The following is a 27,928-nucleotide window of genomic DNA, read 5'->3' as shown; positions in this document are numbered from 1 at the left end:
AGCTTCTAGGGTGACAAATGGCACATTAACATTTGCTTTCGACGTGTCATCGTTTAGCTCCAATTTAAAATTCTAATTAAAGTAATTGCTCCAAACAAAATAAATTCCCACTCGGTGTAGAAAGAGACGATCATGCCTGTAGTGTGAGAGGAAGATTAGTATTTATGACAAGCCTCTAGTCGCTTGAGGATATATAGATTGGGGAGGGAGGAAGTGGGGGGGGGGCGGTGGGGGGGGCGGAAATGAATGAACTATTCAATAAACCTGCTCTAAAAAACACTTAGAAGCTGAGGAAAACTAATTATGTTTACAAGTACTGTAGTCTATAACAAATCTAACATGGCCCAGCTTAGCTAACCCAACCAGCCCAGCAAACTCAATTTGGAAAGCTACTCTTGAAAGACTGCTGATACAGTGGCTGAAGGGTGGAGGAGAGTGGGTGGGTGGATGCTGGGTATGGGAGAGAGCGGGGAGGTCAAAAAATGAAACAAACCCAAGTTGACAGAGTGGAGGAGTGGCCGGGAGAGTTGGGTTGCAGGTGATCAGAGATGGGGTGGTTCTGGGCTGTTGAAGTACTTGGAGGTGAGGAGAGAGGATGAGGATCTCAATGTTGAGTGATTGCTTGAAAGAGAGAGAGAGTGAGAGAGAGTGGAAGCAGGCAAGGATGGTGGTGACGGAGAGTTCTGTATATTCTGGAGTTTGTGGAGGATTGAGCTTGAGCGACGACAAGCAGAGAATTTGAGATGTGAGAGAAAATATAGATAAAGCGGTCACTTTTATTGTAAACCAAATATTGCCCAACCTCAAAGTTCTCTTAAGGTTACACTTATTGGGTCGAAGCATCAGTTTGCATTAGGATTACTTCAAATTGATCACACAACATATTTAGGTGGAGAAGATTAAATTTAGTATCATTGGGTTACATGCTGGTCTGAGATTTAATAGCATTCCTAAAATGTAACTCTGATTCTGGAAACATCATCCCTAATCCAGGAATTAATTTCACTCGAATGAGCTCGGTGAAATGTAATCATAAGAACTTAAGAAGTTCTGGATGACACAAAAGCATCACAAATTCAACTGTGCTTATTACAACCAACAATCATGGCAGGATTTTCAAGAGAATTACATCTGGATTAAATTGGACCAGTTTTAAATCATCCCATAAAGAAGGACAGAAAGAAAAATCAGGCTATGACTAAAATGCATAACTCCACTGGGTTGAGGCAGAAGTGTAGGTAGCTACCACTTGACTACCAGGGAAATGGATACAGGGCCATGATGACCAACATTGGAAATGAAAAGTTAGTAAGAGTCATCATGGACAACCAACACATTCCCATACCAACAGAAATCCATCATAGACTCTAAAACACTCTCCTTTGCTGGTGATATATACCACTGGTGTGATTCATAAACTGCTTATGTAGCCCTCATCCTTAGAGACCTACAGTGTGTGCACAGTACAGTGCGCTCACACACACAACAGTGTGCGTGCACACACAAAACAATGTGCACACACATACACACAAAAATGTGTACATACACAAATCAGGATACACACACAAAACAGCATACACACACACACAACAACATGCACACATACACACAACAGGATGCGCACACACCCACACATTATAATACTAAGGACAAGAAACTGAAATGTCTATCTTCAGAGACTAAGATTACACATTCAGCAGATTCAGAGCTAACAAAACACTCACGATAATAGGAGCAGCATATTCAAGGAGGCATGCATGATTGATTGCTGGCTAAATAGTCTGGCTGACATTGCACCATTTGGGAATGAAATTTAAAATTTATACACTGCAGTGACTCTGGGTAGTGCAATGGATTCACACACTATCCTTTCCAATTGAGACTTGGGTTCATACGCTGGTTTAAACGGTCCAACATGGCATAAATGTGGCTGTCACAACCCAGTTCTTAATTGTACAGAATCTTTGGATCTCCTTCAGTCTACCACTCTGTTTCACCAACTCCTCCCTACCCCCTCCCCTTCTGTCTTTATGTTTAATCTCAAATACTCCCTCTCTGAATATGCCTATTGCCACCTTCCTCTCCCTCTTGCTCAGTCCAACCTTATCTATGTCAAGCACTACAAACATTACTCTATCTGGAGGGTGCTACAAGTTATTGTTATTCTCTGGGAAGACGCTACAACTCTAAGAGTACAATGGCATATTGGGTTCCACCGAGATAATAATAATAATAATAATAATCCTTGCATTTGATATAGGGCCTTATCACGTCTTCAAGGCGTCTCAAAGTGCTTCACAGAATATACTGAATTGACTATATTTTGTGGGCAAAACGAGGCAGCCAATTGCACACAGCAGGGTCCCAAAAAGCAGTCATGGATTGAAGTGACCAAGTTATTTTTCTTTAAGGAATTATTATTGTTGAAGGGATCATCTGCCAAACAAGTACTTTAAAAATAATAATAATAATAATCCTTGCATTTGATATAGCGCTTTTCACGTCGGGAGGACGTCCCAAAGCGCTTCACAGAACACACTGTAAAGTGAATTGACTGTATATTTGTGGGCGAACGCGGCAGCCAATTGCGCACAGCAATGTCCCACAAACAGTCGTAGATTGAAAATGACCAATTTAATTATTGTTTTTTTTTTTGGAGGGATTATTATTGGGGGAGTGGGAAAAAGTACTTTCTCACAGCAGGCTGGGTTAGCAACCATCCCATTCCATTTCAAGACAGAGACCAAACCACTGGACGAGATTCAAAACTTCCAACCAGAAAAAGAACATAATTCAGATAGTTCAAATAAAACCTGGACAGACAGCCAACAAAAACCTAGATACGCAGAAAAGGAGCCTCGTCTCTGCCTGACAAGGCAAACACTGTGGAACCCTCTCGCATTGTAAATAATCTCCAACACTTTCCATCCATTCATTCTGCTTCAGGAGGTATAGCATCTCAGCCTGTGATACATGTGTCTCTGGCCGGCCCTTGGCAGGGTTTCATCCCGTATCTAATCTAATCATTTGGTTTCAAGACCAGAGTAGACTAGAATCATAGAATCATAGAATTATACAGGGGAGGCCATTCGGCCCATCGTGGCTGTGCTAGCTTTTGAAAAGAGCTATCCAAATCAATCCCACTCCCCCAAACTTGTCTGCCCCAAATAATTATCCACCCCACTCTTACAGATGCAAACTCAAGTCACATCTCGCAAGAAAGCACACAAATTAAAAAAAACACAGCTAAATATCAAGACTCAATGAGCCATCACCGCTCAACATTTATACTGTGTCATAGACTCTTGAGTCGTTCACATGTGAGGCAAACAGGAATTGCACTGTATTGCAACATGCAGAGATGGATAATTGAACCTCTGAGTGTGTGGAGAAAGCTGTAAAAGCACAGACTTCCAGTGACATTACTGGAAGGGACAGTACCATCTTTTAAGGTTACCATTGTCTCTTTGTGGGTGTTTACAGCACTCTCCTCGCAAGCGAGTGGACCTGGGTTTGATTCCCGGACGTTCCCCAAGTGTTTGATTTGTGAATTCAAAAATTTTGGGGGTGTCAGCCAGGTTTGCAAAACATTGGGCAAGTTTCCTTACTCCACATGCCTCTGTTTACCTAGCAGTAATGAACCCGGTTGTTAGTCGATTGGCGGATTGCTTTCCGGGGACAATAATACCTCAAAATAAACAATAATAATTTGGTCACTCAATCCACAACTGTTTGTGGGACACTGCTGTGCACAATTGGCTGCCACGATTCTCCCACAAATATACAGTCAATTCACTTTACAATATATTCTGTGAAGCGTTTTGAGATGTCTCGAAGACATGATAAGACGCTATATCAAATGCAAGGAATGTTATTATTATTATTACCTGTTCTCAGCTTTCAGTGGAGTTTGTTACACACAATCAGCCCCACAGCTTTGTCTGGTGACATTGCATGCCTTGAAACTGGATAATTCTGTCTTGTAAAAGCTCAAAATCAAATCAGTTCCACTCAATGTGTGTTCTCCAAATGCAAAGTCTTGCAAGTTTGTGAATTCAAAAATTTTGGGGGTGTCAGCCAGGTTTCTAACACATGCGGAAACCGTGCCTAATAGTATACAATTCTTAGTTTTTCTTGGATACTCTTCAAACACCAACATCAAAATTACATTTGTATAATGCCTTTCAGGTCGGGAGGACTTTCCAAGGCGCTTTTAAGCATGGCGATGGGTTTCCGCACGTTTCAGACATCCGGTTGACCAAAAAAAACTTGTGAATTCGGCAAATTAACGTGAAATTAGTCAGTTTGGGTTTGCAATTTGGTTTCATCTTCATCCCGCTTTAATAGGCCCATGAAGTTTGGATGTTTTCCAAATACAATGTTGATCTTTAATGTTCACCTTCACAGGCAGATGGGACCTCTGACAATACAGATTTCTCTAATGCTGCATTGAGTCTGAAAGTAGGTTATTAAGTCTTGACTTGAACCTACAACCTCCTAACCTACAGTTACCAACTGTGCAAGCAGCTTCCATGGGGAACCCACAGTTCTGAATCTAGCATTATAATTTGATTTGATATCACTAACCAGAGTTCGACAATATATCAGAGAGGGGGTACTGTGCTGCTTATTGCAGGACAATATTAATAACTGGATATTATTGTCAGTTTGGACTGGAGCACTGGGCTCTTCAGGCACAGCAAAAATCCAACACAAATTCAGTTTTCAAACAACAATTCATCAAATACAAGGATTATTATTATTATTACCAGGAATAGAGAGCCACCTTGGTTTTTAAGCCATTGAGGTTAACAGGAAACAACCCATGCAGCATTTTACATATCACTCGTACATATCAATTAAAGTACAGTTAGTACATGCATTCAAATGAATTATTTAAATGCATTAGGCTTGCTCTTATCTCCCTTTGTGAAGCCAAAGTCATCATATGCATACTGTAATTAATAGGTGATAGGAGACCAAAGATGGGAAAAAGTGTCCAGACAAAGATAATGCCAGAATGCCACGGGTTATCATTATGGAAATACTGATACATTATTCAACAAGTTATGCTTGCCGAGTTGTTGCTTCCTGACTCACAATTAATATCTAATGTACAATGCTGCAAGGGGAGTGAGTAAATATTCACTCGAGGTTGCCTAGTTACGATTAACCATCCTCTTTTTTTGGATCTGAATGAATGAAGCACTTTGTGTAGTCTTCAGCCAGTGTGGAAAAACCGAAACGGACCCATTCAGCTGTTGACCTTCGACTTGTGGCAAGATATCATCCCGCGTGTGATAGCCTGCAGAGTTTGCCACTTCATATCCTTCTCAAGTGAGATCTGTGAAAATTACTTAATTGGATAAAGGAACACTGTTCCCTGATAAAAGGGCAAAGAGAGCGTATCTTGAGTTGTATAAATGATACTATGCAATGATTGGAGAGCGGTGAGGAACAGATTTCTGCTATCCCTAGTCCAAGGTCAATGAGTTCCATTGCAATCATAAATCATAGAATCATGCAGCACAGAAGGAGGCCATTTGGCCCATCATGTCTGTGCCGGCTCTTTGAAAAGAGCTTCCAAATCAATTCCCCCGCTTTCTCCCCATAGCCCTGCAAACTTGTCTTCCCCAAATAATTATCTACTTCTCCTTTAATAGTTGTTATTGAATCGGCTTCCACCACCCTTTCAGACAATGCATTCCAGACCCGACCAATTAGCTATGTGAAAATGTTTCTTCTGTATTCCTGTAGCTCAGTGGTTAGAGCACTCGCCTTGCAAGCGAGAGACCTGCTTCGATTCCCAGCAGGGTGAACCTTTGGACAAGTTTTCTTACTCCACACGCCTCGGTTTACCTAGCAGTAAGTAGGAACCCGGTTGTTAGTCAATTGGCGGATCGCTTTTCCAGGGGGTAATAATTTATTCAAAAAAAAATAATAATAAATTGGTCATTTCAATCCACGACTGTTTGTGTAACACAGCTGCTTGCAATTGGCTGCCCCATTTCGCCCACAAAATGTACAATCAATTCACTTAACAGTATATTGTTTGAGATGTCTTGAAGACGTGATAAGGCGCATCAAATGCAAGGATATTATTATTATTGGTCTCAGGGTTGAGAACAACTAGGTGATACCCCTCACCAACCTACAAATACCTTAAGAATCTTTACCCTCCTACACCTCTCCATCCACTGCCAATTGCTATCCCTTTGGGAGTGGATGTTTTTTGGTATGGGAAAGGGCAGAAATGAGCTCAGCTGTGATTCCCTTAGGGTTGTAACAACATGCTTTAACCTGTAAACCTGTTTCCAAATTGTGGTTGAAGTTAAGATGTGCATACAGGTGAGAAGCCAATAAAAGGATATGGGAGGGTGTAGGGAGTGGCTAGAGACTCGTGTGCAATATAAACATTGGCACGAACACATTTCCCAGGGCTCTCGAAGCAGCTGCTAAAAGGTTCACAAGACCAGCGTAAGGTGACCCACCTTCCCATTGTTCTCCAGACACCAGCTTTTACTGAGAGGTGTCTGAAGTCTTAAAGAATAAACAGAGATAAAAAATAGGGAGTCTTTTCCCCCCACAAAGCCAGCAATGAAAAGCAGGGGAGACGAGACTCAGTGAACATCAACAACAACAAAATGACATTTATATAGCACCTTTCACATCGGAAGGCCATCCCAAGGCATCGATCTAACATCCATCACAGACAGTCTTGGATATAGTACAGACCTTACAATATAGCTGTCTCATGGGGTGGCGAATTTTTAAAATAAATAAATAAATTTTCAATTTATAGATGAAAATGAGACAAATCGGTTCAATTCTTGAAGGCAATGTTCCTATAAGGTCTCGCCGCCATGGCATGTTCATTTAAGGTTTGAATTATGATGTAATCTCAGCAATCAGGGACACAAAATTCATGTGGTTTTAGACTTAAGACCATTGCCCTGAAACTTGAAATTTGCACGATTTTAGAAAAATTCTTACTCTCGTTTTTTTTCAATTCTTTTGGAAACCACTTTTCCCACAATCCTTTTCTGAGCGAGCACAGGAGTCAACTAGAGTTGGTGTTAAAACTGAGATGTACATCCAATATGAAGGATGCTCTATTGGTGCAAGTACTGGTTAAGTTGTAGTCTCACTTACAATAATACAGGGATGACTGACTGAGGATCACATGGCTTGGCACATTCCACAGCTCCCAATGGGCCCCAAATTCCTCCCAATCTTTGCCTCAATAACACAGATGCCCAAGGTGGTAAAGCTCTGCCAGGGTTGCAATTCAACCATATGGATCGGAAAATTGCAGGGCTAATTCCTTGTCTGCGCTGACCTAGTTGTTCTCAGCCCAAAGAGCGGTAGAAATATTGCAATGGATCTCAGTGACCTTGGGCTGGGGATAGTAAATATCTGTTCCCCATCGCTCTCCAGTGACCCCTAGCTGGAAAGTGATGGTATAAACATTGGATCAGGCTGAGCCTGTAATGTATCGCCTCACGTTCCCCCCTCTCTCTCCCTGCCCCCAATTTGAATGGCCTGCTATAGTCAATATCTAGTCTTGTACATGCAGCAGGGCCACTAGCACAAGATACTAGAGATCACTGCTGTCACAGTTATAACCCACCATGAGTTATTGGCTTCAGAAGAAGTGGCGGGCGGGGAAGTGGTTGGCGGGGGGGGATAAAGGGGGGAAGGGGGTAAAACAATACTTAAAAAATACTTCAGCGAGCATTCATTTTTAGATTGTAAACTGCAGGAAATCCTGAAGTTGTGTCAGTGAACAAGTCCAATGTGGTAAGCACAAAGGAGGTTAGTTTGAGGATTTGAATGGGACTTCTACAGACCCACTGAAACTCCACTGCCAACGCAATCTACAGTCACCACCTGACAACAACAACTTGCATTTATACAGCAGCCCTCACACCGGGCAGAGTTCCAGATCAGATGGCATGGATACAAGTCCAATGCCTGAACGGAGCTCCTGGCATGTACAGTACAGGGTTCCTAATTTGCAAATCACGCCCCAAAGTACAGATCAAATAAAAGATGACTAGGTACTTAATGTTCTAGTTGCAAATCTCTTCCTTCATTATGACCAAACTAGTAAGGGCAGTACAAAGTCACGCTGACTGTTATTATTGCCCAGAATTGCCTCCCATTCAGTTCTAGCCCCTCACTTGGTGGCAAGTTTGATCAAGTTTCTCTGGTGATCAAAGCGCTTTAAGATGGAATGTCTTTATGTAGTGGAGAAGGCAGCATCATTGGACTTGCCCGGTTCAAATGGCAAAACGTGACATGCCCATTTAGCCTTGCAGTTTGTTAGCTGAACACAAAGTTGAGATGATGGCAGCTGTGCATAATTCAGGTCTTAGTTTCATTCATCAACCACCAACATAGCAACACTCCCCGATCCCCTCCGAAAACTGCCTGGCAGTGAGTGGAGAGTCATGAACTTCATTAGCTCTGTAGCTAGCTAAGGACCTCAGGCTGCCTCTTGGGTAAACTGGAACAGAAGCACTGCAAGTTCTATACAGCTTGTGGTGATCAGCTAGTTATCGAGCTAATGAGGCATATGACTATCATTTGCAGGCAGGGCTGCATGTTTAATTACACCCCACCAATACAGTAAAAACATCAACAAAAATGCAATTTATTTTTATAAATCTCCATATCAGTTATGTGGACTTATAACTGACAACATTGATCATTCACTTCCTGGCAGTTTGTGAGAGATTTCTACGCCGTTGCAAATTAGCTGTGACATTCGTCTATGAGACATTTGAATAGAGTCCTTAGTGATTAGAGCACTCGCCTCGCAAACGAGAAGACAGGGTTCGATTCCCTAGCAGGGCGAAACTTTGGGTAAGTTTCCTTACTCCACATGCCTCTGTTTACCCAGCAGTAAGTAGGAACCTGGTTCTTAGTTGATTGGCAGATCGTTTTTCCAGGGTACTTCCTTCAAAAAAAATAATAATAATTTGATCACTCAATCCACAACTGTTTGTGGGACACTGCTGTGCGTAATTGGCTGCTATGTTTCGCCCACAAAAATATAGTCAATTCACTTTACAGTAAATTCTGTGAAGCAGATTGAGACATCTCAAAGAAATGATCAGGTGCTATATCAAATGCAAGGATTATTATATTATTATAATATTATTTGGACAATGTGATTAAGACACTAGGTCATTGCAATGATTAATATTATTATTGAGATTGGGATACAAACGTGGAATCTTTGCAGTGAGATTCACAGACTAACCTGCTTTTTTCACATTCACATGAGCTGATGAGTGTAATCATCCCACACAAATGGGTTGAGTTTGGGGCTTTGGAAATCACAATCCAATATTACACTGCCAAGAATGTCCCAGTGGGTAACAGCTAGACAGACATCTTCATCATTTTTGTTTAAAAAAACCACAACTTGATTGGAATCAAAATGTACATTCCTTCTGTTACCAGCAGCATGTCCTGGAACCTCATGATTTAATGGTCCCTGAATGCTAAAAACACAGACATTCAGGAACATCTAAATGACCAGCTCAGGTAAATACAGTTGAGCCAATAGCAGGGCATGGTGAGAAATAACGGGTTCGGGAGGGCAAAATATATCAGTGGGGGGGAAGAGGGGGAGAAATAACAGAGAGAGATAAAAGGTACTTTGTGATTTACAAGATCAAAAGATTGGTTTAGCCCTTTGATCTATCTGATCTCATCGCTCCAGAAAACTAAATATCCTGATGTTAACGACCCTTCCTGGTAACCTGTTAAGTATAAACTAGTAAAAACAACAACTTGGATTTATATAGCGCCCTCCACTCTAGGCGGCTTCTCAGAGCACTTCACAGTAACGGACCCTGGGGCCGAGCCAGGGGGAGGGGGAGGAAAGTGACCAAAGTGGTTCTATATATATATATGTAATATATATATACTGTACATAGCATTGAGCGTCCTTTTTATTTTTACTGAATTTGTACCGAGTATTTTTGATAATAATAACCCTTGCACTTGATATAGCGCCTTTTTACGTCTTCGAGACGTCCCAAAGCGCTTCATAGAATATACTGTAAAGTGAATTGACTGTATTTTTTTTGTGGGCCAAATGCGCCAGCCAATCGCACACAGCAGTGTCCCACAAACTGTTATGGACTGAGTGACCAATATATTATTTTTTTTTGAAGCAATTACTCCCCCCGGAAAAGCAATCCGCCAATCGACTAGCAACCGGGTTCCTACTTACTGCTGGGTAAACAGAGGCGTGTGGAGTAAAAGCAAAATCCTAGGCATGTTTCCTTACTCCACACACCTGATAATAATCACTCAAGGAAAAAAACAATAATGATTTGGTCACTCAATTCACAATTGTCTGTGGGACACTGTTGTGCACAATTGGCTGCCACGTTTCGCCCACAAATATACAGTCAATTCACTTTATAGTATATTCTGTGAAGCGCTTTGAGACATCTAGTAGACCTGAAAAGCACTATATCAAATGCAAGGATTATTATTATTATTATTGTCCAACATTTCGCCCTGCCCAGGATTCGAACTTAGGTCTCTCGCTTGCGAGGCGAGTGCTCTAATCACTGAGCTACAGGATTCTACAATTATTTGGTTCAAGAACAATATTGAGACAATATAGAGGCTGGTGCGGACTGAGATGAGCAAACTCTCCATGGGAAGCAATGGTTTCTGTGCTACAGTAACAGGGTTGAGAGAAAGAGATTTGTCTGAGAAAAGAAAGAGGTCAGAGCTGAACAGTGAATTTGGTTGAATATTCTGGAAGGTTTTGTTTGGTCTCAGGGGAAAGATTTATCAATTTCTCTCCAAGGAGATTGAGCGGACACAGTGAAGTCATAGCAGGTTATAGTGTGGCACTGAGGATGGAACGGACTTAATGGGCCAAATGACCTTATTTTTCCTCCCAGTCATTTTTCTGTAAGGTTTAAAGCTGCAGCGAGACATTATTAAATGCTTCCCATGTATGAAGTAGGAGCCAAAAATTTGAAAAATGTTGTTCCACATGTGCTCCATTTTAAAGTTATTACATTTTGTTTCCCCATCAGGAAGGAATGCTGGAACCTCTAGGGCTGCCCTTTGCCCTTTACCTCATCACTGAATCCCACAACAAGCCAACTGGGAAATCAATGCTTAAAGATACACCGTGTCCCGAAGCAACTTTTTCTTGGCCGTCTTGAAAAGGACCTTTGGTGAATATTGTAAAAAGTAAAGGCAAGGCACGTACAGTCCTTAGAACTATAGACAACAACGACAGAGAAGAAGCCACTCGGCCCACCAAGTCTGTACTGAATCTTTTAAAGAGCAATCCTTTCAATCCCATTTACCTGCCTTTTCTTTCCCAATATCCCCACTTACTTTTAAGCAATTTGTGTTTAAGGGCACAGGGAACACAGGCATACCATGAAAGCACTGATATCATCCCAATGCTAGCACTTTAATCATAGAATCATAGAATTATACAGCACAGAAAGAGACCATTCAGCCCATTTTGCCTGTGCCAGCTCTTTGAAAGAGCTACCAACTAGTCCCGTTCCGCCACTCTCTCCTTGTAAATTTGTCCTCCCCAAATATATATCCACTTCTCTCTTGAAAGTTGTTATCGAATCTGCTTCGACCACCCTTTCAGGCAGTGCATTCCAGATCTGAACAACTTGCTGTGTGAAAAATTTCTCCTCATCTCCCTTCTGGTTCTTTTGACAGCTATCTTCAATCGGGGTCCTGTGGTTACCGACCCACCCGCCGGTGGAAACAGTTTCTCCCTGTTCACCCTATCGAATCCCCTCATAATTTTGAACACCTCTATTAAGTCTCCCCTTAACCTTCTCTGCTTCCCTAGACTTTAGTTACTCTGGTGAGCAAGTACACGATTAACATATATTCACCCCTACATCAATGTTTTGGTGGAAGGTAAGTACAAGGACTCACCTGGAGCCATAATCTAACCTACTTTCCTGTCGGATTAACATGGGACAGCAGTATATCCTCTCAACAGCATGAGAACACAGTGATGGTGGTCAGTTCACTGAATGGTCTTCGATAATGCCACCACCCAGCCCTCTCCCAGGAGCTTGAGATTACCGGATTTAACTGTATGAATAACTAGCCTTACTGTTCCCCTTAAGGCACTGACTCCTGTTGGAGTCATGTTACATGGGCTCTCGATGTCCTTTTGGCCAAGACAATGAGTGTCAGCATGTGGCTGACCAGGAGGGGGCGCTCTGACTAACAATCGGGAGTGGAAATTTTGGCTTATTCTCCAAGACTATAGAATATTACAGTACAGAAGGTGGCCATTCGGCCCATTATGCCTGTGCCGGCTGTTTCGAAGAGTTACCAACTAGTCCCACTGCCCTGCTCTTTCCCCATTATCCACTACACCGTCTGTCTCAGGCTGACTCAGTTGGTGGCACTCTGGCCTCGGAGTCAGAAGGTTGTGAGTTCAAGTCTAATATTGGGACTTGCAACTAGCTCTGGAACTCCATCCCCCAGTGCCTTTGCCTTGCCTCCTCCCTTTCCTCCTTCAAGGCCAGTCTCAAGACCTTTCTCTTTGACTGTGCCTTCAGCTCCCCTCTCAACTCTCTACCCCCTCCTCGCCCCCTCCCTTCACTCCCCTCACCCTGACCATTTACCCCCTCCTCGCTCCCTCCCTTCCCTCCCCTCACCCTGACCATTTCCCCCCCTGCTCGGGTCCTGACCCAACTGTCCAGCGCCTTGGGACGTCCTCCCGACGTGAAAGGCGCTCTATAAATGGAATCTTGTTGTTGTTGTTGCAACTCATAGAGTCTAAGATGGCCCTCCAATGCAGTGCTGTGAAATGTGCTGCATTGTTGGAGGTGCCATCCTTCAGATGAGACGTTATGAGACATCCTTCAGATGGCCCCGTCTACCTGTTCAGGTGGAAGTTAAAGACACCGTGGCACTATTTGAAAAGAGAAGGGAGTTTCTCCTGGTGCCCTGGCTATAAAATTGGCCATTCAATTCTTGCTGTTTTGGGATATTGCTGTGGTGCAAATTGGCTCCCGGGTTTACTTACAAACATAGTCACTAAACTTTACAGTTTAGTAAAACCGTGAAGTGCTTTGAGACATTCTTGGGACTTGAAAGACACTGTACCAAATGTATGGANTTTTTTTACACAACAAAAGTGCTTAGACACTTACTAATAGTTAATAAAAAGGCTTAATCACAATAACACTTTGTATGTAATTTTCAATAAAGGCAAGGCTACTCGATTTAAATATTAAATTCACACCAAATGATCCATTCCATAAAATAGAGTTCTTTGATAATAATAATAATCCTTGCATTTGATATAGTGCCTTATCATGTTTTCGAGACGTCTCAAAGCGATTCACAGAATATACTGTAAAGTGAATTGACTGTATATTTTGTGGGCGAAACGGCCAGCCAATTGTGCAGGGCAGTGTCCCATAAACAGTCGTGGATTGAGTGACCAAACTATCACTATTTATTTTTTGAAGGGATTATTACCCTCAGAAAAGCGATCCGCCAATCAGTGAACAACTGGGTTCCTACTTACTGCTAGGTGAACAGAGGCGTGTGCAGTCACGAAACTTGCCCAACATTTTGCCCTGGCCAGGAATCGAATCCACGTCAATCTTGTTTGCAAGGAGAGTGCTCAAGATTTATTCTTAAAGATATTTGCTCTCATTTTCTCCAGCTGAATGGGTTTGTGACTTGTTGCTCACAGCCTGCTATGATACTGCTTTGAAAGTCAGCTGGTAGAAGGATTTTCTCGAAGCTTTCCTTCCTAAGAGAATCAGCCCACCCTTCACTCCATGATACACCACATTGTTATGTGTTCACTAAACCACCTTCAGAAATGACAGGGAATAAAAGGATTAAACAGATACTTCCTCACACTTTTCCAATACATTGACGAAGTTGGTTTGGTTTACAAGATACCGACATCCGAATATCCCAAAGGGGGCGATGTTTCACTTTCATCAATTGTGGAGTCTTGTAGCTTAGTGGGTAGAGCACTCGCCTTGCAAGCGGGAGGACTGGGGTTCGATTCCCAGGCAGGGTAAAACCTTAGGTAACTTTCCTTACTCCACGTGCCTTTGTTTACCTAGCAGTAGGTAGGAACCTGGTTGTTAGTTGATCGGTGGATCGCCTTTCCGGGGTTAATAATCACTTAAAAATAATTTGGTCACTCAATTCACGACTGTTTGTGGGACACAACTGCTGCATTTTGCCTACAAAATATACAGTTAATTCATTTTGCAGTATGTTCTGTGAAGCACTTTGAGACGTCTGAAAGACATGATAAGGCGCGATATCAAATGCAAGGTTATCATATAAATTTGGAGCAATCTTTTTCCAGGACTTTAGCAGACAAGCTGAACAGTGCAGTCAAGGATCCAGAACTGAAAATAAATGGCAAACGCATACTTGATGGATTTGTCTTCCAGCAGTGACTTGCTTGATACTCTGTTCCAATTAAATTCAACATACTGAAAAATATTCAGCACGTGCGGGCTTCTGCAATCAAAAGATTACTAGAGCGGTTTGGATAATGCCCATTAGGTCTCATCATTTCAGAACTCCCATCCTACCATCCTCCCATCATATCATAAAGTTCAGCATCTTTGCCTCAACTCCCTTCCTGTTGCTGTTAGTAATTACTCTCTGGATAAAAAAATACTTTCCTAGTGCCTGCTCTGAAGTTGTTCTTTAGAACTCTAAACCTGTATCTTTTTCTAGTGGCTTGGAGAATCCCATTTAAATTTTACATAAGTTCCTCTCTAGACATCTCATTAAGACTGATGAACCCTAGTTTGTCTCGTCAATGCTTATAAGTCATTCCACTAACACAGGATTTAATCATAGAATCATTGAATTATACAGCACAGAAGGAGGCCATTTGGCCCATCATGTATGTGCCGGCTCTTTGAAAAAAGCTTCCAAATCAATCCCACTCCCCCACTCTCTCCCCTAGCCCTGCAAACTTGTCCTCCTCAAATAATTATTTATTGATCTCCTCTGCAGAGGGATCATCCTCATTGATCTAATCTGCATTGAATCTTGGGCAGCCCACTCATGTTGCTGTGATGAGAACGGTATACAGTACTCTATGTGTAGGCTGACCAGAACTCTTTGCAGCTCGAGTATAAGTTCTAGTCTGAACTCAACTGATTTGACAATATAGGTTAAGGCATGTGGTTAGCCTTGTTCATTACCTCTCACTGTTTTCACACGGTGAGCAATGAGTCAACTAAAACCCCTAAAGCCAGGGTGTCAACCTGGGATTTTGAGCTCAGAGTCTAGATTGATGCTACAATGCAATGCTGGGGAGCTCTACATTATCAAAAGTGCCGTCCTTTGAAGGTCTTGTCTCCCTATTTGGCGGACCTTCAGCCTCTCTGCAACCACCCTGGGAAACTCCATCCCGCAGTCCCTCCGCCTAACCCCTCCCGTGTTTCCTTCAAGACCTGTCTCAAGACCCTCCTCTTCGACCGTGCCTTCAGTCACCCTCCTAACCCTCCCCTCCCCTCTCTGCCCTTCACTTTTCCTGATGCCAACCACCAGCTCGGGTGCGGATCCCTGACTGTTCAGCGCCTTGCAAGACCTCTTGACATGAAAGGCGCTATACAAATGCGATTTGTTGTTGTTGATAAGGTGCTACATCAAATGCAAGTATTGTTTAATCATTCAATAGATCTCTTTCAGCTTCCCCTTTGGAAGTGTTTCATCCCATCTATGGAGTACACTGCCACCTATTCTTTCCTCCAGTTTATATTGAAATGGTGTGATCATCTGATCTGTATTGCATTATGCTTTACCAATTAGTAAAGCTCATAATTATATTCTCTCTAAAAACTGTGTACAATGGTGTACAATAAACATTTTTTTCAGAAAAAGAAGGAATCTTCTGAAACACTGTCCGATATGGAATTTAATACACCACTTAAAATCGTGCTAGATTAAAACTGCTAACTTTACAGATCAGAACAGAATGAGCAAGCATCTCTTTGTTATAAAGAATCCTGTACAATGGCAAATGTAAATTATGTACAAATAGCCTTCAGATCTATCACCAGTGTTATTGTAACACAGCCAATGAAGAAAATAGGAGAAATGCTTGAGGTTTTATTATGCTATTGACACAATGCCGTCCACCACCACCCAGCTTGTTTCCAACTCAGGAATCTAAATGCATGCTATGTTTACCTTTGATAAAGGCATGTTTCCAATCACAATTAACCCCGTGAGTGCCTTTTAAACTTGCAAGACAAGCTGTCGTATTCTATGACTCGAGTGGAAAAGAATTGTCCTCAATAAATACTGTCAAATATTGTCCTCAAGAAAAGTTGCTGAAAGACAGATTTACTACCCATCAATTTTATCTTGAAATAATCCAACTATGCACTTGCATACAAGGGACAGGTTTGGCAAAATCCAAGGTCATGAAAGACTTCTGTTGCAAGCTCAGTGAAAAGCTAAAGTGTTTAAGCATTTTCTGTAAGCAGGAATCTTTGCAAAGACGCTCGATATGAAATGAGTTTTAAGCGCTCCGGGATGCTACCCCGCGTAAAGGGTTCTATATAAATATAAGTTGTTGCTGAGTTAGGACACATTAAATCCATTTCCTCACAGGCACAGTTTCACAACACACAACCACCAAAACATTCACCCAAGACAAAGTTTTTTGGTATCTTGACGGGCGCAAATCATGTCATTGCTCAAAATCCTTGTTAATGTGTCCCAGAGGGATATCAGTCTGCATTCCTGTAAAGATACATGTATTTTTGTTGCAGGTCGAAATACAATTGAGGGTGGAGTGCAGTGGTTGCCGTTGCCAAGTTACTTCACTTCTTGGAAGTGGAGTGATTTTGCCTTTTTGGCATTCACTGTTAGTATCAAGTACTCCCACATCAGGTACAATGTAGGCATCTGTAGCATAGCCTTTTATCCACAAGCCCAAAATGCCACCCAGTCTCAGACTGCAAGAATATTTGTCTTAAAATGTAACCTCTGCACCATAAATTCTTAAACTCAGTCTTGTGGAGTCCGGTAGCTCAGTGGTTATAGCACTTGCTTTACAATTGAGAGACCTGGGTTCGATCCCAGCAGGGCGAAATGTTGGGCAAGTTTTCCTTACTCCTCACACCTCTGTTTACCAAGTAGGAACTCAATCGTTAGTGCACTGGCGAATTGGTCACTCAATCCATGACTGTTTGTAGGACACTGCAATTGGCTGCCGCATTTCCCGCATAAAATATACAGTCAATTCACTTTACAGTATATTCTGTGAAGAGCTTTGAGACGTCTCAAAGATAGTGATACGGCGCTATATCAAATGCAAGGACTATTATTATTAATTCTGGTTTTCTACATCTCTTAAGAGAAGGCTTTCAAATTAATAAAAAATGATAACAATCGTTGCATTCAGTATAGCACTTGATCATGTCATTGCAAAGTTTCAAAGCGCTTCACAGGAATTACTGTAAAGTGACTGTGTATTTGGAGGTGAACATGGCATTTTGTGCATAGCAATGTCTAAAACTCTTTCAGCCTTTGGAGAGAAGAAGCCTTCACCCCATCAGTCTTAGCTAGATTTCAACCAAGATTCAGAGACCAACGATGCAATATTGAATACAGGTTCATTATTTATTTCTGGATCATCTATTTCTCAACTGAGCCATAAATTTAGGTCATGTGTATCCTGACTTATAGTCCTTTTGCGGAGTGGAGTGGAGTCCTGTAGCTCAGTGGTTAGAGCACTTGCCTTGCAGGCGAGACACCTGGGTCCAATTCCAGGCAGGGCAGAACCTTGGGCAAGTTTCCTTACTCCACACGCCTAATAATAATCCCCCCAAAAACAAAAACAAGTTGGTCATTTTCAATCCATGACTGTTTGTGGGACACTGCTGTGCGTAATTCGCTGCCGCGTTTCGCTCACAAATATACAGTCAATTCACTTTACAGCATGTTCTGTGAAGCTCTTTGAGACGTCTGGAAGACTTGAAAAGCGCTATATCAAATGCAAGGATTAATATTATTATTATATTATTATTATTATTTGCATCTAAATTTACCCCAAAACTCAAATGAATTGACTACTCAGCTCAATGTTGTTTCAGGACTTTGCTGGTACTAATTAGCTGCCAAAATTCCAACAATCATTTTTATTTGCAATTAAACTAACTCTGTAATGTGCTTTGAGACACTTTTTATTTGAATGTGTAAAGTGTTCTATAAATGTGAGTTGTATGAAATCCCAGTGCCACATTATAAATGAAAACAATTTTGCTTGGACAAACAAGATTCATGTTTTAGAAAGATCACAACTTGCTGTCTCCTGTAGTACTGGGATAGATACGATGTTGACAGTAGTTGAAGCACTCACAAGAGCTCCTGCTGTTTGGCTGTGACACTGACTTACGTGCTGTGAAATTTCCACTTTACTCAACTCACGAAATGAAGGAGCAGCAACAAATAAAACAAAACATTAACAACAAAAGCACAGCTTACTTTCAAAGGGGTTTGAAGGGAACGTGCCTTTAACCATTGGTAAATAATCCCATTAAGTGGAGGTAAACACCACATATCAACCCCGATGGGAATAAATATTTGTACATTAATTAATTGTCCAAGCAAGCATTCCCCTGTTGTGCTGGTTTGAATGGTGATCCTGAAATACATCCCACCCTTGGATGGGTATTTGTGCAGTCTTCAGACAGGCTTTGATGCTACAGCAGATTTTAATGGTTCGTTAAAAGAGGATTGTCAAAGTAACGTCTCCCTCAATGTAAACAAATAGGTCAAAGGTTCCTATGTGTGAGACCTGCCACATCCTTCAATAGAAATCAATCTGACAAGCATCAGTGGAGTCCTGTAGCTCAGTGGTTAGAGCACTCGCTTTGCAAGTGAGAGACCTGAGTTCAATTCCAGGCAGGGCGAAACCTTGGGCAAGTTTCCTTACTCCACACGCCTAATAATAATCCCTCCAAAAAAACAAAACAATAATAAATTGGTCATTTTCAATCTACGACTGTTTGTGGGACATTGCTGTGCGCAATTGGCTGCCACGTTCGCCCACAAATATACAGTCAATTCACTTTACAGTGTGTTCTGTGAAGCGCTTTGGGACGTCCTCCTGACGTGAAAAGCGCTATATCAAATGCAAGGATTATTATTATATTATTATCAGCTTCAAGCAATAGCCACATTCAGCTGAAATTCTGCTATGATTCAAATCATCTCAACATACACTAACCTACAATCTGCTGCTGTCACAGTTATAGTTACCTTTTTGTTTCCATTCTGGGGCTGTTTTTAAATGAAATGCTCTTTTTTTCTACATTTTATTCCCTTTCATCTACTTTTTCCTATAGGCATAATAATTCTTCCATTCGATATAGCATCTTTCACATCAACTGAAAAAGTGCTTCACCTGATTTCATAGAATCATAGAATTATACAGCACAGAAGGAGGCCGTTCGACCCATCGTGTCTGTGCCGGCTCATTGAAAAGAGCTTCCAATTCAATCCCACTCCCCCGATCTCTCCCCATAGCCCTCCCCAAATAATTGTCTACTTCTCTTAAAAGTTGTTATCGAATTGGCTTCCACCACCCTTTCAGGCAAAACATTCCAGATCTGAACAACTCGCTGTGTGAAAAAAATTCTCCTCACCTCCCCTTTTAGCAACTATTTTAAATTGGTTTCCTTGGGTTACCGACCCACCCACCAGTGGGAATAGTCTCCCCTTGTTCAACCTCATAAATTTGAAAACTTCTATTAAGTCTCCTCTTAACCTTCTCTGCTCCAAGGAGAATAATCCCAGCTTCTCTATCCTCTCCTGATAACTGAAGTCCCTCATTCCTGGTACCATCCTGGTAAATCTCCTTTCCACCCCCTCCAAGGCTTTGACATCCTTCCTAAAATGTGATGCTCAGAACTAAACACAGTAATCTAGCTGAGGCCAAACCAATGTTTTATAACGGTTCATCATAGCATTTGTATTTACTGTCAAATGTAGTGACTTTGTATTTTGTAGGCGAACACGACAGACAATTTGTATCTAGCAATGTTCCCCACAGACTGTCATGAAGTGAATGACCAATTGTTTCAACTTGGGGGAATGTTGGCCAATATACTGGGCATAAAGTGGAGTCCTGTAACGTAGTGGTTAGTGCATTCACCTCGCAAGCAAGAGGACCTGGGTTTGATTCCCAGGCAGGGCAAAGTGTTAGGCAAGTTTCCTTACTCCACATGCCTCTGTTTACCTAGCAGTAAGTAAGAACCTGGTTGTTAGTCGATTGGTGGATCGTGTTTCCGGGGTAAAAAACCCCTTCAAAAAAAAAAATAATAATAATAATAGTAATCATAATTTGGTCACTCAATCCATGACATAGTAGGACACTGCTATGCGCAATTTGCTGCCACATTTTACCCCGAAAATATACAGTCAATTATCATATAAAATCACCAGAACAGGCAGACAGGACCTCAGTTAAACATCTCACCTGATGCAAACGATATCCAAAAATGCAACAGATTTCCAGTCCTGCACTGGAGTGTCAGCACAGACTGTCAATCCAAGTCCCAAAGTGGGGCTTCAAACTCAGAACCTTCTGACTCTGAGGCAAGGCTGCGTCGACTGCCAACTGAGCCAGGCTGACACCAAGTTACTGATTTATACACTCCATATTTCCCATTCACTGGAAGCCTCGCTGTGGAGGGAAGGGAAGTTTCTTGCACAAAATAGACAATCAATCCACTTTACAGAAGCTTCCTCCACCAAGAAGCGCTTTGAGTCAACACAACAACGTGTTAAGGCTCTATATTAAAAACAAGGATTATTATAATATTATTATAAGGAGGGAGGGAAGAACCCTCAAGCTCAATTCAGTCCTCAACCTCTGCTTACACAAGCGCACTTTACACTAGGAGTTACTGTAAAAAACCAGAGCGGAAACCTACTAATGTTTTCTTTCTCTAACAGAAACATTAAGAAGCAAACGTGAAAACCCACACCTACTAAAAAACATTTCAGTATGACTGATTTGATTTCACACTTCACATACTTGAGACAATTTTCTAACACTGAGTAAATAGATAGTTACTTAACATTTCCAGCAAAATCATGCAGCACTTTAAAGCTATCTGTAACTGCAATATCTAAAGAAGCACTGTATTATAATATTATATATATTATATAGGCAAACTATTGTGATGAAAGTAACTTATATATCCTATCATTTACATGAAGCAATGAATGACTTCCACAGGATCATTTGCAATATTAAACGTTGTATTAGTGTTTCAACATGTCTAGGAATAGGTCATCAGATTATACTTGAGCAAAAAACTGGCCCAAGGAAGAACACAGATGTTCTTTATTAGCACCCACTGTATTATAGCTACAGGATTCCACATAAATAATGTGGAGTCCTGAAGCATAATGGTTAGGAGCACTCGCCTCACAAGCGAGAGGACCTGGGTTTGATTCCTGGGCAGGGTGAAACGTTAGGCAAGTTTCCTTACTCCACACACCACTGTTTACCTAGCTTTAAGTAGGAACCCGGTTATGAGGATCACTTTTGTCCAGGTAATAATCCTTTAAAAAAAATACTTTGGCCACTCAATCCATGATTGTTTGTGGGACATTGCTGTGCGCAATTGGTTGCTGCATTTCGCCCACAAGACATACAGTCACTACACTTTACAGTATATTCTGTGAAGTGGTTTAAGATATCTCAAAGACATGATAAGGCACTATATCAAATGTGAGGATTATTATTATTATTGTTAGCAATCGGCACTTTGATCTATTAACTCAACTGCTAACCTACTTCAGACAAATCGATGTGACTTTATTTCAAAGCGAGCCATCGACAAGCATTTAATCTAAATTGAGCTAACTATGTATTAATCATTGATTTTGATATAGCGCCTTATCACGTTATCGGGGTGTCTTAACTGCTTCACAGGATTTCACCGGAATCTGAAGTGACTGTGGATTTTGTGGGTGAACACAACAGCCAATTTGTGCACAGCAGTGTTGATATGAAGTGAATGACCAATTTTATCTGGAGGATCGTAACTATTAACCCATAACAGTACAATTGTTAACAGTTTGTTATGCAACTATTAAATGTTGCACAGTTCCCATCTGTACTACACTGACATCCACCACTTGTCTGAACATCTTTTAAAACATTTTGACATAAATTAAAAATAGAGGAAATCAGAGCGTTTTGAACACATTCCCAAATATATTGTTTAATATATGTATAATCTATATATTAAATATATATATACAAAATATATATATGTGCATTTTCAAAATGACAGTTTTTTTTCATATTTAAAAAGCCATTGATAAATTCTTTGCTAAATCATCTATTTAAGCATTTACACACGTAGATTGGCTTTTATATTAAAAAATACATTGAATTACTCCCTTTGATTTCTTCAACTACTTTAGTTGATTTCATCATTCCATTCAGCAAACCTTCTTGGTCTTCCACTGCCTAGTGTGCTTTTTAACAGGCCTCAGGAAACCAATTACGGACAGATAATTTCTCAACACAGCAAACTAGCAATTAGAGTATCGGTGTCACACTTTGTAGAATGACTGTTTAAAGACTTGCAACGGAGCTAAGAATAGAATCTCCATCTTATCTGTTTTCAATAACTGTGCTCAAAGTTGTTTTATTAAAGGATTTTGTGCCACGCCTGTCTGAAGACTCACCGGGATACACTTTTAATTGTGCTATTGTATTTTTTCCAATGACTTTGCTCGAAACGTTGTTGCATTAAGTAAGATATTATGCAACCCCGACTATCCAAATTCATCTTCATGAGTGCTATATTATAATAATAATGCTTGCATTTGATTTAGTGCCTTATCACGTCTGCTAGATGCCTCAAAGCACTTCACAGAATATACTGTGAAGTGAACTGACTGTATATTTTGTGGGTGAAAAGCAGCAGCCAATTGTGCACAGCAGTGTCCCACAAACAGTCGTGGATTGAGTGATCAAATTATTATTATTTTAAAAATTTATTTTTGTTTTGAAGGGATTATTACCCCCAGAAAAGCAACTCACAATTCGACTAACAAGCAGTTTCCTGCTTACAGCTAGGTAAACAGAGACGTGTGGAGTAAGGAAACTTGCCCAACGTTTTGTTCTGGCCAGAATTCGAACCCTGGTCCCCTCGCTTGCAAGGCGAGTGGTCTAACCACTGAGCTACAGGATTCCCCTATTGGCAATTATTCCTGCTTATTTTTCAATTATTTTCCTCAAACTTCTTTCAGTAAGGGATGTGCACTCACATGTGGAACGTATTTCGCAGACACGAAATTGGAACTGGCGAGTTCATTTCTTCATACCTCAACACGTTTGATCTCATCAAGGTATAACATTCATTTTAAAATAACGGGGTGAAAATTGTAGTATTTCAAAATTGATGGAATGTCCCATTTTTCATCCCCACATTTTTACATTTGTGTTATAAATCAGTCAGTCACAGTGCGATTTGATAAAGACTTGCTCTCAGGAGGCTGACAGAAACCTCACAGTGACTGTCCATCTACCTCTCATGGAGATGTCAAACACAGCTCACTGCATGTTGTGACATACACCTGATGTTCCAGCATGTGTGCGCAGTTTGATAATGACAATGACAGATTGAATTTATGATCAAAACAGGAGATTTCTTTTAAAACCTTCTGAACATGAATGATACAGTCCACAATGACTCATAATTATGAATACAGAACTGTGGGAAGTGATGCCATCTGATTGCATTTTCACAATCTATACCCTATGGCACTTTTGGCATCTTTTTAAAACCTGCTCCAAAGAACACTTAGGAGAACAGGAAAAAAAACTGATTCTATCTGTAACAGATCTTCCAATACATCCAATATTAAAGCCAATCCAACCAGGCAAGCGAATGCACAAAGTCCAGCTAACACAACCAACCCATCAAACACATCCAGCCCAGATAATCCAATCAACCCAGCTGTTGCAAGTAACTCAGCAAAACTAAGTTGGAAATCTAACAGCTATTCTTGAAACACTGTTGATCATTCTTCAGACACCCACATGTCCATAAGCCTAACAAGATAATAATAATCCCTGTATTTGATATAACGCCTTTAATGCCGGGAGGACGGCTCAAAGCACTTCAAGGGATTTATTGTTAAGTATTGTGATTGTGCATTTGGTTGACAAACGCGGCAGATAATTTTGCACACAGCAATGTCCCACAAACAGCCATGAAGTGAATGATCAATTCTATCTAGGGGAATTGTTGGTCAAGACATTGGGAGAAACTCGCTTCTCTTTTCGAACAGTGCCATGGGATCTTTAACGTCCTCCGTGAACAGGGACCTTGGTTTAGGGTACATCTGAAGGATGTCAATGTAGTGCTTCCCCAGCACTGCACTGGACTATCAGCCAATAATAATAATAATAATAATAATCCTTGCATTTGATATAGCGCTTTTCACGTCGGGAGGACGTCCCAAAGCGCTTCACAGAACACACTGTGAAGTGAACTGACTGTATATTTGTGGGCGAACGCGGCAGCCAATTGCGCACAGCAATGTCCCACAAACAGTCGTAGATTGAAAATGACCAATTTATTATTGTTTTTGGTTTTGGAGGATTATTATTAGGCTCTGTGTGGAGTAAGGAAACTTGCCCGAGGTTTCGCCCTCTGCCTGGAATTGAACTCAGGTCTCTCACTTGTAAAGCGAGTGCTCTAACCACTGAGCTACAGGACTCCAAGACTGAGATTACAATCCTGATGTGGGGATTAAACCCACAACTTTCTAACTCCAAGCTGAGAATGCTACCGACTGAGCTAAAATGAAATTACACATCACCCAACATGCCTTGAAGGAAGAAATATGACAGATAGCCATCATGCAACTATCATATATCAATAATTCGTAACCAATTTTTTGTTGATGAAGTAACAGTTGAAACCAATGTGCCAGGTCTCGAGGGAATATATTTATTCCTTTTATGGCTGAAAGCCATGCATTTTACAATCCAAATTTTATAATAATAATAATAATATTCCTTGTATTTAACATAGCGCCTTATCACATCTTCAACAAGTCTCAAAGCACTTCACAGAATATACTGTAAAGTGAATCGACTGCGTAGTTTGTGGGCAAAATGCAGCAGCTAATTGTGCACAGCAGTGCCCACAAACAGTCGTGGATTGAGTAACCAAATTATTATTTGTTTTTGAAGGAATTATTACCCCTGGTTCTGCCAATCGACTAACAACCGAGTTCCTAACTTACTGCTAGGTAAACAGAGGTGTGAGGAATCAGGAAACTTGCCCAATGTTTAGCCCTGCCGGGAATCAAACCCAGGTCTTTTCGCTTGCGAGAAATAGTTCAACAATCAATTGTAAATTATGATAAGGCACTGTCCATCAATCTGTGCTATGTCTTATACTTGTACTTCTAACAAACTCAACAGTAAAGTGACACTGCTGAAGAGGTTACTACAGCTTTTAACCTCTGAAGAAAAGAAAGTTATTCCTAACTTTCTGCTTGCACTCCAGCCCAGAGTCGGATCAGACTTCTTTCCAGCTTAGCTTTCAATAGGTGGGCGAGGGAAGTTCTTAAATGGCTCAGATGAGGCCGAGTCAAGTAACAAATATTGTAAATTTACACATTATGTAGAAATATATTTGTAAAGTTCTTCCTATTATCAAATTATTATTACTTAATAATAATCCCTCCAAAATAAAACAATAATAAATTGGTCATTTTCAATCCACGACTGTTTGTGGGACACTGCTGTGTGCAATTGGCTGTCACGTTTCGCCCACAAATATACGGTCAATTCACTTTACAGTCTATTCTGTGAAGCGCTTTGAGACGTTGAGAAGACATGAAAAAGCACCATATCAAATGCAAAGATTATTATTATTATTACTTACTATTAATATTGGCGATTTTCCCTCACAAAATATACAGTCAATCCACTTCACAGTATATTCTATGAAGCGCTTTGAGACGTCTCAATGGCATGATGCGGCGCTGTATCAAATGCAAGGATTATTATTATTTCTGTTGTGATTGCAGCTCATTCACTGGCAGATGGCGAGAAACAGGGAAGAGACCAGCAGAGGGCACTCTGACCACACCAAGAGGCTGGAAGTTATGAAGCGCGAAGGCTTTCACTCTCTCTTTCTCTCTCTGAGCCATCCTTACAGCAACAGTCTCACATAGTGAGCCGTGTAATGTAAGCACCGCGGTATCCATGTGAAACTGCCACTTCCAACTCACTCACTCACTCACTCCCTCTCTCTCATTCACTCACTCCCTCTCTCTCACTCTCATTCACTCTCTCACTCTCTCACTCACTCCCTCTCTCTCACTCTCATTCACTCTCTCATTCTCTCTCACTCACTCCCTCTCTCTCACTCTCATTCACTCTCTCTCACTCACTCCCTCTCTCTCACTCTCATTCACTCTCTCTCACTCTCTCTCACTCACTCCCTCTCTCTCACTCTCATTCACTCTCTCACTCTTTCTCACTCACTCACTCTTTCTCTCAATCACTCTCTCATTCACTCTCTCTCTCTCTCTCACTCCCTCTCTCTCACTCACTCCCTCCCTCTCTCTCTCTCTCACTCACTCCCTCACTCCCCGTCTCTCTCTTACTCACGCTCTCACTCACTCTCTCACTCACTCCCTCTCTCTCTCTCACACTCACTCACTCACTCTCTCTCTCTTACTCACGCTCTCACTCCCTCTCTCTCACACACTCACTCCCTCTCCCTCTCTCACACTCATTCCCTCCCTCTCTCACACTCCCTCTCTCCCTCTCTCACACTCCCTCTCTCTCTCACTCACTCCCTGGACATCAGCCCTGACCCTCTGCTTCATCAGAAATAAGTAAAACAAACTGGAAACAGAAAGTGGGTGAGGCCCCCCCCCCCCCCACCCCCCCCCCACACACACACACACAACACCGAGGGACACCCACTCCGACCCAAATGAACCCTCCGCAGAGACTGTGGTCCCACTGTCCGCACAGATACTTCGTGTAAAAAAAAGAGAAAAACCTTCGCGGATCTCAGGTGTAAAAGAGCCACTCAGAGACCGATCGCTGCAGAGCAGAGACTTACTGTGACAGCTCCAACACTCAAACAGCTCAGCAATAAGTCTCCAAAAAAAAAGTTTTAAAGAGAGAGAGAGAGAGAGAGAGAGGGAGAGAGGGGGAGAGAGGGGGAGAGGGGGAGTTTGCTGTCTGTATATCCTTAAAGTGTCCACAGTACTTCACCTGCTCTCTTCTTCTTCCCTTCACCTGTTCTCTTCTTCTTCCCCTCCTCCTTCTCTCTGTTGCGATCCTTCCTCTTGACCTTCCCCCCCTGTTTGCCCTCAGACATCTCTGCTGGGCTCTCTGCTGGGTTTGCTGGGCTCTGTGCTGGGCTCTGTGCTGGGCTCTGTGCTGGGTTTGCTGGGCTCTCTGCTGGGCTCTCTGCTGGGCTCTGTGCTGGGCTCTGTGCTGGGTTTGCTGGGCTCTCTGCTGGGCTCTGTGCTGGGTTTGCTGGGCTCTCTGCTGGGTTTGCTGGGCTCTGTGCTGGGTTTGCTGGGCTCTCTGCTGGGCTCTGTGCTGGGTTTGCTGGGCTCTCTGCTGGGTTTGCTGGGCTCTGTGCTGGGTTTGCTGGGCTCTCTGCTGGGCTCTGTGCTGGGTTTGCTGGGTTTGCTGGGTTCTCTGCTGGACTCGGGGGGTGGACGGGGCTTTCTGGGCAATCGGAAGGTTAGATCCTCAACAAACTGGAGCAGGAGGCAGGTGAGGTCTGGCAGGAGGCAGAGTTCAGCTGGTGTAGGTGCCTTGTGCTGGGCTGAGCTGTGCTGGGCTGAGCTGTGCTGGGCTGTGCTG

The 27,928-nt window shown here is 41.8% G+C and overlaps 1 protein-coding gene across 1 annotated transcript in view; it reads right to left on the bottom strand.

Annotated features, from left to right (window-relative positions):
* nrg1 (neuregulin 1) overlaps positions 1-27,474 on the bottom strand; it is a 151,852-nt gene extending 124,378 nt beyond the window's left edge. Inside the window, exon 1 of the mRNA XM_042336801.1 lies at positions 27,326-27,474. Within this exon, the coding sequence (XP_042192735.1) occupies positions 27,326-27,431 (106 nt within the window). The 5' untranslated portion in view covers positions 27,432-27,474. The remainder of the gene's footprint in view (positions 1-27,325) is intronic.
* Positions 27,475-27,928: the final 454 nt, after the last annotated feature.

This window comes from Callorhinchus milii, unplaced genomic scaffold (genome assembly GCF_018977255.1).
Source record: "Callorhinchus milii isolate IMCB2004 unplaced genomic scaffold, IMCB_Cmil_1.0 Scaffold1, whole genome shotgun sequence".
Lineage (NCBI taxonomy): Eukaryota > Metazoa > Chordata > Chondrichthyes > Chimaeriformes > Callorhinchidae > Callorhinchus > Callorhinchus milii.
This window is presented reverse-complemented; position numbering and strand designations above follow the sequence as displayed.